This window comes from Myotis nattereri (assembly GCF_964212035.1).
Source record: "Myotis nattereri genome assembly, chromosome: 7".
Lineage (NCBI taxonomy): Eukaryota > Metazoa > Chordata > Mammalia > Chiroptera > Vespertilionidae > Myotis > Myotis nattereri.
In genome coordinates this window covers 3,410,260-3,426,802 of record NC_138082.1, presented here as the reverse complement: position 1 = coordinate 3,426,802, position 16,543 = coordinate 3,410,260, and the positions used below count along the sequence as shown (strand labels likewise).

At 47.3% G+C, this 16,543-nt stretch overlaps 1 protein-coding gene across 1 annotated transcript in view; it reads left to right on the top strand.

The window, feature by feature from the left end:
- Window positions 1-207: 207 nt before the first annotated feature.
- The window catches only part of STAT4 (signal transducer and activator of transcription 4), a gene marked incomplete at its 5' end in the record, with an annotated part of 73,877 nt that continues 57,541 nt past the window's right edge, over window positions 208-16,543 (top strand). The window contains 2 exons of the mRNA XM_081095930.1: window positions 208-335; window positions 2,230-2,374. Coding sequence (XP_080952056.1) covers window positions 208-335; window positions 2,230-2,374 — 273 coding nt within the window. The remainder of the gene's footprint in view (window positions 336-2,229; window positions 2,375-16,543) is intronic.

Sequence of the window (16,543 nt, the reverse complement as noted above, 5' to 3'; positions counted from 1 at the left end):
TAGGGATGACTGACTTACACAAAAGCTTAGATGGGCTTTATCCTTTGAATTGAAAGCATTTTCTCTTTTAATTGAGCGACTGTTTTAAAAAGTCACTTTTCTTCAGTGACTTACCTAATGGACAGCATTGTCTTTGTTTGGAATCTAAGGAAGGAAGAGGATGTACCAGTTATTACTTTTAAACTCTATTTTTCCTCGTTTTATAGCATGTCTCAGTGGAATCAAGTCCAACAGTTAGAAATCAAGTTTTTGGAACAAGTAGACCAGTTCTACGATGACAACTTTCCAATGGAAATCCGACACCTGCTGGCCCAGTGGATTGAGAACCAGGACTGGTAGGTCAGATGTTGTGTTTCTCCTCCAGGGCGATGCGCACCTGCTTTCTGCTCTATCCAGACGGGTTTATTCTGGGGTTCATTTTCCAATCGATAGGTGGACAACTTTTTCAAAGAAGAATACTAGTTCTTTCTGGTTTCATCCATTGCTCATGCTTCGTTTCTCTGTAAGCCAAAACCTCAACCACTTTCTAGAAGTTAAAAAGCCATGAAGTAAATCAATAGTTAATATCAATTCTCTATCACAGACTCAATGTAAACAAATGCATTTTCTTAGTATATTTTACAAACATTCTTTAAAGTTCTGTTTACATTGTGCAACTTAAACTTTTTTTTTTTTTTTTGCTTTAAACAGTTGTCTGATTTTTTATTGTGGTAAAATGTATATAACACAACATTTACCACTTTAACCATTCCTAGGCGTGCAGTTTAGTGGCATTGAGTATATCCACTTTGTCATGAAGCCACCACCACCATCCATTGGCAGAACTTTCTCATCTGCACTAACTGGAACTTTCTACCCTTAAACACTAACTCCTCATTCTCTCTACCCAGCCCCCTGCAACCACCATCCCCCTTTCTGTCTCTATGAACTTGACTGTTCCAGGCCCCTCATGGAAGTATCAGCACACAACATTTGTCCTTTTGTGACTGACTGATTGCCCTTAGCATGATACATTCATGTAGCATGTATCAAAATTTCCCTCCTTTCTAAGGCTGAATAATATTAATAAAATGTGTGTGTGTGTGTGTGTGTATAAAAGGGTAATATGCTAATTAAACCAGACCTATTCCAGACAAGCTACGGTGGCGGGGGCTGAGGGAGAGGCAGTTAGGGGCGATCAAGCTGGCAGGGAAATAGTTAGGGGTCAATCAGGCTGGCAGGGGAGCAGTTAGGGGGCGATCAGGCTGGCAGGGGAGCAGTTAGGGGGTGATCAGGCTGGCAGGTGAGAGCAGTTAGGGGCAACCAGGCAGGCAGGCAGGGGAGTGGTTAGAAACCAGCAGTCCCAGATTGTGAGAGAAATGTCCAACTGCTGGTTTAGGCCAGGGATCGGGCCTAAACCGGCAGTTGGTCATCCCCTGAGGGGTCCCGGATTGGAGAAGGTGCAGGCCAGGCTGAGGGACCCCTGCCCCTGTGCATGAATTTCACGCACTGGGCCTCTAGTGTATATATATAAAAGCCAAGCAACCCGAACAACCAGAACAACTAGTCACTATGACGTGCATTGCGGCCGCCAACTGGCCCAATCGGGGGCCGGACTGACTGGCCAACCTCCCACGGCCCCTCCCCTCAGCCGGCCCGGCCCTGATGGCCCCAATCAGGGCTGGCTGGCGGGAGTCCCCACCCATGCATGAATTCATGCACCAGGCCTCTCTAGTATATATGTAAAATCTATCTGTCCAGACATTTGCGTTGTCTCCACCTTGGGGCTCTTGTGACTAAAGCTGCTGTGAGCATTGGTGTACAAATACCTATTCATTGCTTGCACTTCCCCTGGGTGTCTTCCCAGAGAGGAATTGCTGTAGGTGATTCTGCTTCTATCTGAGGCCTCTCCTGCCCTGTTTTTTCTGGCGGCGGCACTATTTTACATCCCCCCCCCCCATCGCCCCACCCCAGCAACGCACCAGGGACCAGTTCCTCCCCAGCTAATGTTTTTTTGTGATTTGCATAACTGCATCCCAATCTTTCTGAAGTGGTATCCCCTGGTGTTTTGATTTGCGTTTCCCTACTAATTAGTGATGTTGAGAAACTTTCCATGTGTACAATTTAATTTTCAAAAATCTTTAAAGGCTTATCACTGTGGAAGAGATTTATCACTTTAAAATGTGTGTGATAGGAAGGTAGACATCTTACTTAGTTGTTTCCTGCTGTGTAATAACACTTTTTTTTTAGGGAGGCAGCTTCTAACAATGAAACCATGGCAACCATTCTTCTTCAAAACTTGTTAATACAACTGGATGACCAGTTAGGTCGCGTTTCCAAAGAGAAAAACCTGCTCTTGATTCACAATCTGAAAAGAATTCGGAAAGTCCTGCAGGTGAGAATGCATTCTACTTTTTCCAAATGTTCAGCTTTTTAAGGCGTAGATTCAGTTTACAGAAATCAAATATGTACCCATATGTTGTTTTCAAACCATATTTAAAAAGATAACTTCTTGAATTCTCTTGCCATTTTGAATCTCGTGCTCAATTTTTTGTTTGTTTTCTATGAAATTTTGAACCTGAGATGCACTGTCTGTGGGTAGGGCGCGTGTGATGTACATGTGACTGTTTGGAGCTTATGATCAATCCTGACGATGCTGGAGCAGGGGTTGGAAAGATGTGGCCCCCTCTCCCCTGCCTCCCCCCACCCTCCCTTGCCTTTGTCTCTTACACAATTTCGAGTTAGTGTTGTTCCCTTCATAGATGCAGGCCTTGTGTTGTGTGTTTTCCAGATTTGGTTCAGATCTCACCTCCTTCACAAACATTCTTTGCTGCACTCCAGCCCCTATCCCGCAGGGATAGGCAAAGCACACGCTGCTCCTGAGGCGCCCGACCTCCCTGCACCGTGGCACCTAGTGTGGGGGGGGGGGGCAGAGAGGGGGACATTAGCATGTCTTTGTCCTCCACACCGTGAGGTCCCTGAGGCTGCCTTCAGCATTCAGCCTGAATTCCCTGTACCCACTCCAGGTGGGATGCATGGTAGACGTGTAACCCTTGTTGGTTGAAGGGCGAGCAGGTGAATGAGTGGATGGGGCTCTGAGGACTGGAGGGCAGGCGGCCTGAGCTGACCCGGGAGCGGGTGAATGAGTGGATGGGGCTCTGATAATGAAGGGCAGGCAGCCTGAGCTGACCCCGGGAGCGAGCAGGGCCGGCTGGGAGCCTGGGCTGCCGTCGTGTTTACCGGGCACCTGTAGACCATGTGCCATGTCTCAGGGAGGCTCTTAGAGGCCCACGCTTCCGCCCAGTATATTCTTAGAGAATGTTAGCTACACTATAAAGGACACGTGCCGGAAGCTATAACATTTGTGAGGGGGACACGGGTATTGCTTTTTCTGATTAATGTTTGGGCGGCCCTGAGCCACCGTGGCCATATAGTGCCTTGCAAGTTGACAAGAGCCATTGGCCGGGGCTGGAAAAGAGCTTGTGGGCAACACAGCAGGGTCCTGGGAGCATCAGGCAGGCCCTCTCTCATGGAGATGAGACCCTTAGCCTCGGCCCCACCAGCTCAGGGCTCTCATGCGCCCACCTGAGCCGGCGGGCACGCCGCTGCCTCTGTGTACAGCCCGTGACTGAGAATCGTATACACATTTTTAAATGATTGAAACAATAAAAATAAGTAAACAAATAAAATGCATTTGTGATGTGAAAGTGACGTGAAATGAACAGGTCTGCATTTTAATGGAAAGTGGCCACTCTCCTTCACCTTGGCTGTGGCTGCTTCGCCCGGCCACCGCTCAGGTGAGCAGCCACCGTGACTGAGGGCCCCGAAGCCTAAAACAAACGTATGTGTGTGTGTGATTGTGATTGATTGTGAGTGTGTGTGTGTCACTGATCTTGCCCTTCATGGGAAAGTTGGCTGCCTTCTGGCCTAGAAGCAAAGACCCTACGCTTTGCTGAGGGGCAAAGATGGTGAAATGGCGGTGTGTGGCCTCTGAGGATTCTGGGTCTCAAAATATGACCGTGGACAGATCACGTAATCTTTCTGAATTCTCATGTCTATCATATAAATGAGATGAATTGTTGCTTACCTTTTGAAATTGAAAGGAAGACTGGGGCTTTGATTCTGGAAAAATATTGGCCCCCAATAAATGTTTCTTGCTGATAGGGGCCTTCTTAGTATATCAGGGGAAGTGGATAGCCCATCGGTTTTTCTGGGTGGGTCTCAGATTACAAGGGAGCTTGAGACCCTGCAACTCCCACTCCCATCCCAGCTCCTCCCACTCCCATCTCACTCCTCCCAGTCACATTTCAGCTCAAGCACAAATTCTTCTGCTTATGTCACTGGTCCTTTTGCATTTTGCCTCTGTAGACCTTTCCCAACATCCCTGCCCCAGAAAAATGATCTACTCCTTGTTCCCAAACACCCCACGCTCACTCTTGAATGATCTGAGCTTTTGTCCACGACGGTCCCCTGACCAGGGGTGCTCTGCTACACCCCCCACCCCCCCTCCAGTTCCCATCATCCCGAGAGGAGCCTGGAGGTCCCGATGCCGCAGGAGGCTCTATTCTCAGCCTCCACGGGGCACGGCTGCAGGTAACCAGCGCCTCCTCGGGCTGGCCGTGCTGAGCAGGTCATGAGCCCTTTGAGAGTAAGAGCCTGACCTCCTTTTGTGACTCTCTCCTCCCTCTGTGGTTCTCACTGTGGTTCCACTACAACCTGGGAACCCGAAAGTCGTTTGGTTCGTTAAGGTCTTTTGAATTGACAGAAACCCTTGCTCTTTCTTTCTGGTGCTTCTGCCTATTTCATCTTAGAAGCTCTTGTTCCTGGACATTTGTATTAATTCAGAACACGGTGGGAATAGTAGTAAAGAACATCGTCAACCAGGTCTTCCACCTCAACACACCTTCTTTTTAATGTGGCATGTTCCCAGGGGTGCTGTTTGTTCTTCTGTTTTGGTTTTGGATAAGTCAAGTCTTTGGGAGAAAACACAGTGCACCCCAAAAGGAGAAAAAAAAAACATCAAAAGGTCACTGACACCGTGCTTGTCTGGTCTAAGCATTGTCATCCTCTGGGATTTTAAATACAATCTACTTTAACTATTATAGCAAAAAAAAGCAACAATATGGAACCAGGAGAACTAAGCAGGTATAAGGTAGATTTATTTTCATTTTTTAGAGGAACTGAAGTCTCCAATTTCAATATTAAGTTTTCTATTTGATATCACACCTACTTCCAGTAAGATTTTAGAATGGCTTCTCATAAAAGACAAATTAAACCAAACCAGTGACGCAAGAGTCGAGGCAAGCCCTGAGCCGGGGAGCTGGGAGCACTGATTCCAGCTGGCTCAGCCCCTTCCAGGGGCGGCCACCTCAGCTCAAGGTCAGGAGCAAGGACTCCCCCTGAATCCTGGCTGTGACTTCCTCTCTGTGTGGCCCAGGGCAAGGCGTTTGACCTCCCCGGCCTGAAGCGTGTGGTAGGGCTGTGTGAGGATTGCTGAACAGAAGGACCTGCCCCAGGTATTTCAAGAGTGCTTTGTCCCACTCTCAGACCTTTTTTAAAAAAGAAATACACACACACACACACACACACACACACAGTAGACTTTATCTTGTAGAGCAGTTTTAGTTTTATAGAAAAATGGAGCAGAAAGTTCTCCGTGCTCCCACTCCATCCCTGTCCTCAGTTCCGCAGCTCTCACGGCTGCCGTGTTGCATTGGTGTACTTAGTGTTATAGTTATGAACCTACTGGGATACGTGACGGTATCCCCAGGTTCACTGTCTGTGGTTTCCGTTACCTGCAGCCAACCGAAAAGATTACATAGAAAATTCCAGAAATAATTCCCAAGTTTTAAATGGCACACCTGCCATTCTCAGTGCCGAAACCTCACAGGTCCTACTCCACCTGCTGCAGATGTAGGCTCCCCCCCACCCCCTTTGCCCAGCGTCTCCATGCTGAGTGCTGCCCAAACCGGCTCGGTTATCAGACCCGGCTCTGCTGTCGGGTCGCGGGGCTGGGTCCTGTAGGCGTTATTTACTTGGCCATGGCCCACGCCCAGGAGCAGGGATGACGGCAACTTGCATTTGCCAAAGAGAAGCCGTCAGTGCTTCCTGTGAGTGGACCGTGAGTCCAGCAATCGGTTACGCTGCGTGGACGAGAGATCACCTTCACAGAACTTTTACCACAGTAAATTGTTATCATGGTTCTATTTTATTATTAGTCATTGCTGTTCATCTCTTACTGTGCATCATGTGTAAGTTAAACTTTATCATAGGGCTGTATGTAAAGAAAAAACATCCTACAAATGTCAACGGTTTGACTTGGGATTTTTTGACTTAGGATATGCATTCAGTAGAAATTGTACTTCGAAGTTTGTTGATCTTTTCCTGGGCAAGCGATAGGCACTATAATCCTCTCTGCGCTGCTGGTCATGAGCCACAGCTCCCATCAGCCACGCGATCGGGGTAAACGTGGGCAGTCTACAGTGTACTCACTGTGTTAGATGGTGTTGCCCAACTGTAGGCCAGTGTAAGGTTCCGAGCACGTTTAAGGCAGGCTAGACTAAGTTCTGAGTTTTGGGAGGTTGGATATATTAAAGGCATTTGGATTTATGAGAGTTTCCATCTTACAGTTGTATATGCAGGTTTCAGTCCTATCTGTGATTTCAGGGGTCTTGGAACACGCCCATTACAGATAAGTGGGGAATATTTATTATAATTTGTTTATCCATTTTTGGCAATTGTGAATAAAGCTGACATTAACATTTATGTGCAGATTTTTGTATGGGCATGAGTTTATAACCCACTTGCAAGTTACCAAACCTCACATACCAGTAATATATATTTGTATTGATTTCAGAAAAAAAGGGAGAGGGAAAGAGAGATAGAAACATCAATGATGAGAGAGAATCACTGATTGGCTGCCTCCTGCACGCCCCCTACTGGGGATTGAGCCCACAACCTGGGCATGTGCCCTGATGGGGAATCCAACTGTGACCTCCTGGTTCATAGGTCAATGCTCAACCCTGAGCTACACGGGCCGGGGCCATATCACACTTTTTAAAAAAGCTAGCTGCTTTTTGTACTTACCAGATCTTCATAACTTACCAATCTCTGTCAAGATTTATTTTGGGGGGAAATGAGTATCTCATTGTGAGAGAGTGAGAAATGAGAGATGGCTTGATGGTTTTAGTTTGGATTATTACATGGATATTAATGCATAATGGAGATTAGGTCTGGAGAGGGAGGTGGGATCCCAAAGTGAGTCTGATAGATGCTAAGTGGAGTGCAGTCGGAAGGTAATGGGAAGTTACTGGAACTGGTAGGCTTATATACTTGCCTGTCTCCTCCGCAAGACTGTGGGCTCCTTGGGCACATTCATCTCTGCCTTCCCAGCATCCACCAGGGGCTCAGTGTTTCATAAATGGAGAGTTGAGCTGACGCTGAATGTGGGTACAGCCTTGTTGCAACCAGTATCCCTCACCAAACTGAGCCAGTGCCATGTCGTTAGTGCAAATGCTGCTTAGGGTGCGTCAGTGCAGTTTAGATTATCACATGTTCTTGCTGAAATCGGCAGTTTTTAAGGATGAAGGGGTTGGCTTTGGGAAGAAGCGTTTTTAGAATGTGTGGCATCTGTGAGAGAAGGTCGGGCTCCACACCTGTGAGGGAAGGTCGCGTTCGATGGACCCGCTGCAGGAAGAGCTGAGAAAACCGTTCAGAGGAAGGAAGGAGACCCTGGCCCTCGGGAATCCTGGAGCCCGTGTGCGCCCTGGGGAGAGCAGAGAGGGATGAAGTAAAAGGGAGCTAGAGGCAAATGTCCTTCCCCTGGTCACCACAGGAAACATTCCCTTGTCACGGGAGTGTGTCACTGTGGTTGTGTCGATCTTTCACATCGGATGGACGTATCATAATCTAGCCAGCCTCTGGAAACGGGCACTTCGTCGCCAATGTTTGCTCCATTATATATATTTTTTAATATATTTTTATTAACTTCAGAGAGGAAGGGAGAGGGAGAGAGAATCATGATCAGCTGCCTCCTGCATGCCCCCTGCTGGGGATCGAGCCCACAACCCCAACCCCGGCACGTACCCTGACCGGGAATCAAACCATGGCCTCCTGGTTCATAGGTCAACGCTCAACCACAGAGCCATGTGGGCCGGGCTATTCCAATACATCTTTATAAGCACAATGAAATTTAAAACCGTGTCATTAGTGAGTGCTATAATCATCACTCTTCACTTCTATAATTGGCATCTCACACCATTCATTCTCCCTCCTCCCTTTTCATCTTCCCGTGAGAAGTCAAAGGGCAAAGAAGGGCCCCCCCAGGATGTCCCCTCCTTTGGTGTTTAAAACCACAACGGAACCACCTCGCTCTGTTTCCTGTTATTCAAAATCTCCAGGGAAGGGCATTGCGCGAGCAGACTCCGTGGCCCTTCCAGAGGGTTAGCGACGTGGCCATCAGGCGACGCCTCTTTTGTCACCCTGCTGTCACTTAAACCCCTCTTCTCCTCGTTCACTTCTCAGTGGGCAGATGAACTTACCAGTGAAGGGAAGAACATCTGGTTCTGACTTTTGAAACTTGGTTCTCCTTGCATTCCAAGACAGAACCTGAATGGGTGGGACTTGAATCTCCCATGTCTACAATGCTTTTTAGCTCATAGTGATTAGCAAGGTTGCTCCCAACCCTGCTAATCAATGAAGCATGTCCTTGTTGGTAAACTGTTCTGTTGAAGGCCCTTTAATACTCAGGGGAACCACTTTGGTTTCAGTTTTTCTCTCAGCGGCCAACATGCAGAAGTTATTAAGCCTCAAACCACACAAATTGAGAGCCATGGAGGTGGTTTATCTCTGGGTCCTGTAGGTTATACCTTTCTGCTGATTGGCTTAATATCATACCTACTGATTTTAAAAGAACTTTCTTGTTACAAAAGTGATTCATATCCAATAAGAAAATTCAGGGAACATATATAAGTAAAATGGGAAAAAATAATCTGTAATTCCATCTTTAACTGATAACCACTATTAATTTATGGTATATTGCCTGCTAATATTTCTACTCATACAGTAAATATTTTTAGTTCATTTTAAGAATTATTATTGTCTTATAACTTTCTAAGCTTAATACATTCACTTAAATAATCAACCAACCATGGAATGGTATTCTATGAGATTAAATATTATCTTTTTAGCAATTCACTCATTAATTGGACATTTATAGCTTTTTTCAACTTTTTACCAATATAAACAAGTGAAGGAAACATACCAATTTTTAAAACTTTATTCATATTTATGATTATTCTATTAGAACAGTGGCTCTTAACTTCATGCATCAAAATATCTTGCAAAGTCATTGTTTTTAATATAAATGTGCACTGTGACATGAGTGTAAACTGATCTATCAATGAGGATTGCGCTAGTTACTGTATTAACTAAACTGTTAGACAACAGACTTTCACTTACCTTCACATAACAGTGTGATGCTGGGTATTCTGTAGGTCAGGGTGGCTTCCCTTTTCATTCTTTTTAAAAAAAATATATACTTTTTATTGATTTCAGAGAGGGAGAGAGAGATGGAAACATCAATGATGAGAGAGAATTATTGATCAGCTGCCCCCTGCCCACCCCACACTGGGGATTGAGCCCACAACCCGAGTATGTGCCCTGACCAGGAATCGAACCTTGACCACCTGGTTCATAGGTTGATGCTCAGCCGACCAGGCCCCTTTTCATCCTGATTCGGGGATCCGAGTTCCCTCCATAATGTGGCTAGGCTTTTCCAAAGAGGGCTGGATGTCTTTGGAGAGAGAGAGGAGAGAGAGGAAGAGGAAGATCATGAAGTCATAGCCACATCTGAGATCCGTTGGCCTAGACACAGCACACGCTGCCTGCATTCCAAGAGCAGGAACTGGTCACATGCCTCCCACACCATGTAAGGGATGCCGGGAAGGGCGATCTCTCCATGGGTTGCCACTCCCACTTTCCAGGTCATCCTGTGGGGAGGAGCTTTGGAAGGCAATTAGGTATGTCTGCCCCATTTGGTAAAACCATTTTCGAGAGCAATTTTTCCAATATCAAAGTTAAATGTGACTCAGCACTTCCACATCTGAACATTTAGCCTACAGAAATCTTCATGCAAGTAAGAGAGGGTACCTATACAAGAATACCTGCTGGTTTTGTCCATCTTTAAAATGCCTACATGGTTATATAAATTGGGTTAGTTTCTTGCATGCTACACAACTATTAAAATATTAGGTCTGAATATCTGGAGGTGAAAGAATGACTATAACATACGTTAGTGAATGAAAACCACACAAAACACCGTGTCCAGGGTGATTACCCACAGGGGTGAGGAGACAAAGTGGGGGATGCTGCTCTCACCAGTTTTTAACTTTTCCATTACTTGAAATTTAAAAAAAAATAAGCCCAAATTACATGAGAATTTTCACAACTCAGATTCCCAGACCTCACCCCAAATCTACAGAACCAGAAATTCCAGAGAGTGGGGCGCAGACATCTGTAGTTCATAAAAGCTTCCCAAGTGATTCTGATAAGTGAGCCGTGTTGAGCTCACAGCCTGAGGACACATTCCTGAAAGTGTCTTTACTACGTCAAAGGGTATGGCAACGATGAAGGCTTTTGATAAGAGTTGCCAAGTGGTCCTTTAGTGATGTGCCAATTCACGTTCCCACCAGCTATGCGCACAGGCTCGTTCCATCCTCCACCCCGAGTGGTGCCAAGTGTCTTCGTCTTGGCCAGTTTGAGGCATGAAAAATGGTGCGTCTCATTGATGTGGACAGAAGTGCTGGTCTGTTGCGTCTGGTTCTCTCTGGGGTACGTTTTGTCGCATCTGTCTTCCTCATGAGTTGTGTAGACAGATTCATTCTCCCAAGTTAATGTTTCATGATAGAAATCACTGGGGGAACCTGTTAAACATGGAGATTTCTGGCCCCCTGCTTCCAGTGTTGATGGAACAGGTCGAGGATGAAGTTGGGAATGTGAGTCGGAGGAGTGAGATTCAGAGTTTACCAGGAAGAGATGCATCAGGAGAGAAATAAGCAACGATGAACTTACGATCTGGGTGTTCTGCGTCTCTAGAACAGACCTTTTGCTCGTGACGTGCCACGCCCTCTGCCCAGAGCCAGCCACGTCCTCTCTACGAGTCATTAAAATCCACATCGATTTCTCCCTCCTCCTCCCTCGCCCACGTAGTGTCCAAACAACTCATCCTGACACTTCATCACACACTGTAATTACTTTAGAAAGATGGGGATCGATTCACGGTAGCAGAGATGTCGTCCAGGGAAGGCTGTCGAAGTACCATTTCAGGACGAGAGGACATGCCCAGGCTCACCGGGAAAATAATCCTGCAATAAATTCCCTCTGTGGGGACAGGAAATTGGAGGCAATAGCAGCACGATTGAAGGTGACATTTGGAGTCCGACAGCCTTAAAGAATTAGAAACGAGTGCTTCTCTGTCAAAACAAACTGGCACTTTTTCTCTTGCAAATGGGAAGAGATGAAAAGTCCTAGAGATGGGGCAGGGCGGACTGTGGCCTGAGCAGCCCGCTGGTTTCTGATCAGACGTGCGCGGGAGAGAGTGCCCCTCAGCCAGTGTTCTCAGCGGCGTCTGCTCATTGGAACCAGCAGAGACGTGTTTAAAGAGCAAACGGGCCCAGCCCCACCCATGTTCTGCTGAAATTGGGATTTGATTTTTTTTTCCAGCCCCTTGAGTGATTAGCATGTATAGCCAAGATTAAGACGCATGGCCAAAACCAGTTTGGCTCAGTGGATAGAGCGTCGGCTTGCGGACTGAAAGGTCCCAGGTTCGATTCCGGTCAAGGGCATGTACCTGGGTTGCGGGCACCTCCCCAGTAGGAGATGTGCAGGAGGCAGCTGATCGATGTTTCTCTCTCATCGATGTTTCTAACTCTCTATCTCTCTCCCTTCCTCTCTGTAAAAAATCAATAAAATATTTAAAAAAAAAAAAAAGATTAAGACGCATGGACCAAAGTAATGCCAAACAAATCATGTGTAGATCTCACATCTGTATTTCAGCATTCTTTACCATTTTAAGGGGAGGGGATCATTTGAGTTGCTTTTCTAGTAGACGTGGTGGGTTCCCAAAGATTCATATACTCTCTCCCTCCACACCCTTGTCATTTGTGAGAATCTGTCCAAGTCAGTTTACTTTCTTTCATTCAACAAGTATGGGTTGGCGAGGCTCTCCCAGGAGCACTGCTGACGGCGTGGATAATGCCTCCTGGCGCGTGCAGTCCCCAGCGCGCGGAAATTAAACAACGCAGGTGATCGCACTGGCGTCTGCAAGCAGCTTGGGGTGTCCTGCTGTGACCAGGAGCGTTTACTATGATGGGCCGTTCCCAGAATGCTCCACCTTGTCTACGTTAAATGCAGTGCACTTAAAACACCTTTCTGATTCCATGAGGCTATTCCTTCTAATGCAGTGATGGCGAACCTATGACACTCATTTTTTTGGTTGATTTTTCTTTGTTAAATGGCATTTAAATATATAAAATAAATATCAAAAATAGAAGTCTTTGTTTTACTATGATTGCAAATATCAAAAAATTTCTACATGTGACACGGCACCAGAGTTAAGTTAGGGTTTTTCAAAATGCTGACACGCCGAGCTCAAAAGGTTCGCCATCACTGGTCTAATGTGTCCTAAATGTACACTTACCTTATTAAAAGATACTTCTCTAGGCCACTCACGGGTCTATCTTCCTAACCTGAAACGCCATTTCTCAACTTCCATTTGGCAACTTGTCATTGTGACTAAGAGGATTCTTCTTTATGGAAACTGTAGGTTGCAAAGTGATTGTACAGCAACAAGACCAACTGACAAGGCCTCGGTCCGGGTTGGAATTGCAATGGGTGGTCTGACCCCGCAGAGAAGGCGGGCCCAGACCACAGACCTGCAGACACTGCTTGACCAAACTGTTTCCCCTTCCGCCGGGGGGTGAAGGCGTGTGCGGTCTTTGCTTCTCCTTAGAAATGGAAGCAGTGGGAAGGAGTCATCAGATGTCCACGGTGGCCCTGGCTCGTTGGGGCTTTGGTTAGAGCATTGGCCTGAGGACCGAAGGGTCATGGCTTTGATTCCCAGTCAAGGGCACATGCTCAGTTGCAGGCTTGATCCCTGGCTCCTGTCGGGGTGAGAACTGGAGGCAACCAATCGATGTCTCTCTCACATGGATGTCTCTCACAGGGATGTTTCCCTCTCTCTCTCCCTTCCTCCGCCCTCCCCTAAAAAAAGAGATTTCCACTGTGCCAGCCACGGCCCTTACCGAAGTCCTTCGCATTATCTATGAGCAGAGTATATTCCGAGGAAATGCCGTTTTTCTGACAGTCCAACAGGATTAAAAGTTCTTTCCATGGCCGTAAGATGTATTTCAAATTTTCCATTTCTACTTAATAAAAGGAATACACTTCCATGCCTGTTGTAATAAATAAATCTAAATACAGAGAGGGTACTAAAAATGTGCCCTTTTAAATGCACAAACGAACGTGCATCAGTGCATCCATTCTGAGAACAAAACATCGCAAAAGCGTTGATGCCAACAGAGAGCACAGGCACGTGACATGGTGCCAGGGGGTGGCGACAGACCTTCCCACGGGCCCGGCCGACACCAGGCGGCTGCTGAACCGAGTGGAACGCAGAGCTCCGTCCTCTTGGTCCTCAGACTGCTGTCTCCGCACTCCAAAGGCAGCCCTTCCTCCTGGGAGTCCCCGGGGGCACCCGTGGCACCTAAAATATTGGGAGGAGAGCCCAGGGCTTCGATCACAGACGAAATGATGTCACGTGTGGTAAGATATGTCCTCACTCACACTGACGTCCTAATTCTACTAAGTGCTCAGCTGCAAATAGGCAGAGGATGGAAAACACTAATTACGCCACCAACAGTTGTGACTTCCTGTTAAACTTTCTGGAGGAGGTGAGAATGCAACAGTCAGAGGGAAACTGTTGTGAAAAGCCGCTTTCTTTATATGCTGCTACTGCTTTCGCTCTCCCCGCGATTCTATAGAGTGAACTGCATTTTAGGTTGATTACATGATATGTGTAAGCATCTTAGAAGAAGAACGCTTTAGGTAGGAATGCTTAGACATCCTATATAATAAAACCCTGATATGCAAATCAGCCGAACGGCAGAACAACTGGTTGCTAACGTGCACTGACCACCAGGGGGCAGACACTCAATGCAGGAGCTGCCCCCTGGTGGTCAGTGCGCTCCCACAGGGGGAGCGCTGCTCAGCCAGAAGCCAGGCTGACGGCTGGCGAGTGCAGTGGTCATGGTGGTCATGGCAGCCTTTCCCACTTCCACAGCAGCACTAAGGACCCCTCAGGGGATGTCCAACTGCCGGCTATCCCCTGAGGGGTCCTGGATTGCGAGAGGGGGCAGGCCAGCCTGAGGGACCCATGTGCACTGGGTCCCTAGTAATGAATATGTATGCAACAAATAACTGGCAAAAAAAAAAAATAACTTAAGGGAAAGGAACATTCTCTTGACATATGGTATCATTACCATGACTTTAATAAGCCTTCAAGCTCTACATTTTCTTAAGTTTTATGTCATGTTCAGCTTTAAAACTATATATCAGTACCTTAGTATTAAATACAACAATGCTTAAGACTGAGTTTTTCATTCTTTTCATTGGTAATTCATTCCCTATCTTTATTGCAATTCAGTTGGATAAACTAAGTCTAAAAAGCTATCGAAGTTGTAGAACAATTATAGCCCAGACTAAATTATAACAGCAACTTCCTGTAGCTCACACCTTTCTCAGACCACAGCTTTCTTGAGAAACAGAGTATTTTAAACAAGTGATCTGATCAGCTAGAAACTCTAGGGGAACCTCCTGCTTGTGGTAGTTTTGAGAAGAAGGGAGAGGCACGTCAAAAATAACCTGCATGAGCACATTTTCTCCACACACATCACTTTCTCTGTTATAAAAACCCAGGCGTTCTACGGCCTTCTCCACGGATCTTGGGAGAACGTCCTCTGTGAGAAAGTTACTTTAAGATAAAAATTCCCACAGGTTTTCATTAGCCCGGTTTCTGTCATGAGTTTTCCCCTCTACTAGTACCTGGTCCTTTCGTTAAAGCTCTTTATCCGGTTATTCCCTCTCCCAAGTGACAGCAAAAGGCAGACGTTGGCGCTGGTGTCCTCCTACGTCTCCTGGGTTCCTGGAGTTTTGTGCCCCACGTCAGCCTTCCTCACGTCTGGCCGGCCACCTGTGCGTGTCTCTGAGCATTATGTACACCCACTGCTTTTTTTATTATATCCAATTCAGCCCTTTCCCTGCTCTTCATGGATGCCTTTGAGTAAGAGCTTTTCTCCCAGGTCTGCAGCCCTGCTCCCTGGCCCTGTCCTAGCTCGCAAGGGCAGAGGAACAACAATACCGTCGATACTAAGAAAGAAGGTCGGATTCAAGGAAGGAGAGAGGGAGGAGGGGTGCTTGTTGGTGTGGTTTTCTCAGCACCCAGATCGATGCCTGGTGATAACCGTTGTTCAGGTCAAATGTGTGGGATGAATGAACAATGAGCGCCTGAATGAGCCTGTGCCCCGACCGGGAATCAGACCGTGACCTCCTGGTTCATAGGTGGATGCTCAACGCTGAGCCACGCCGGCCGGGCAAACATCACCTAATTTTTCACAACTATGTGAGTTGTCTTACTATTACCTCCGTTCTGCGACTAAAATAAACCTGAAGCAGAGGAAGGGCGAGGCCGGCTAGTGAGGGAGGGGGAGGCCGGCTAGTGAGGGGGTGAGGTCAGCTAGTGAGGGAGGGGAAGGCCGGCCAGCTAGTTAGTGGTAGAGCTAGAGGGGACACTCCAGCTTCAGGACAAACCACAGGAGAAGCCAAGGACCTTTCTCAAAACTAGTTAGAATAGTTCTGTGACTCGGATTAAACATGATTTCTAGTCCTCAGGTGGGGGAGCATATGGAAGAGAATCTCTCTGGCCTGCACCCACTGCCGGTTCACACGCTCCCTCCATGAAGGGCATCCCTGAGCTCCCGCTGCCCTGGCCCATCCTCCCATGACTCACGTGTGTGCACCCAGGTGCCTGCAAAGCCCTGGTGCAGGCTCCTGTGTCTCCCCCATGGCTTGCCCATCTCTGCGCCTTGGCACACATGCTCTGTCGTCTGTGACCCCTGCCCACACCCCTGCTGGTGAAGGCCTGCCAGGGCTGGCAACGTCACTGACTTGGCTTCTCCTGTGGTTTGTCCTGAAGCTGGAGTGTCCCCTCTAGCTCTACCACTAACTAGCTGGCTGGCCTCCCCTCCCTCACTAGCTGACCTCACCCCCTCACTAGCCGGCCTCCCCCTCCCTCACTAGCCGGCCTCCCCCTCCCTCACTAGCAGGCCTCGCCCACCCTCTGCCTCAGGTTTATTTTAGTTGCAGAACGGAGGTAATAATGAGACAACTCACATAGTTGTGAAAAATTAGGTGATGTTTGCCCGGCCGGCGTGGCTCAGCGGTTGAGCATCAACCTATGAACCAGGAGGTCACGGTTTGATTTCCGGTCAGGGCACATGCCCAAATTACA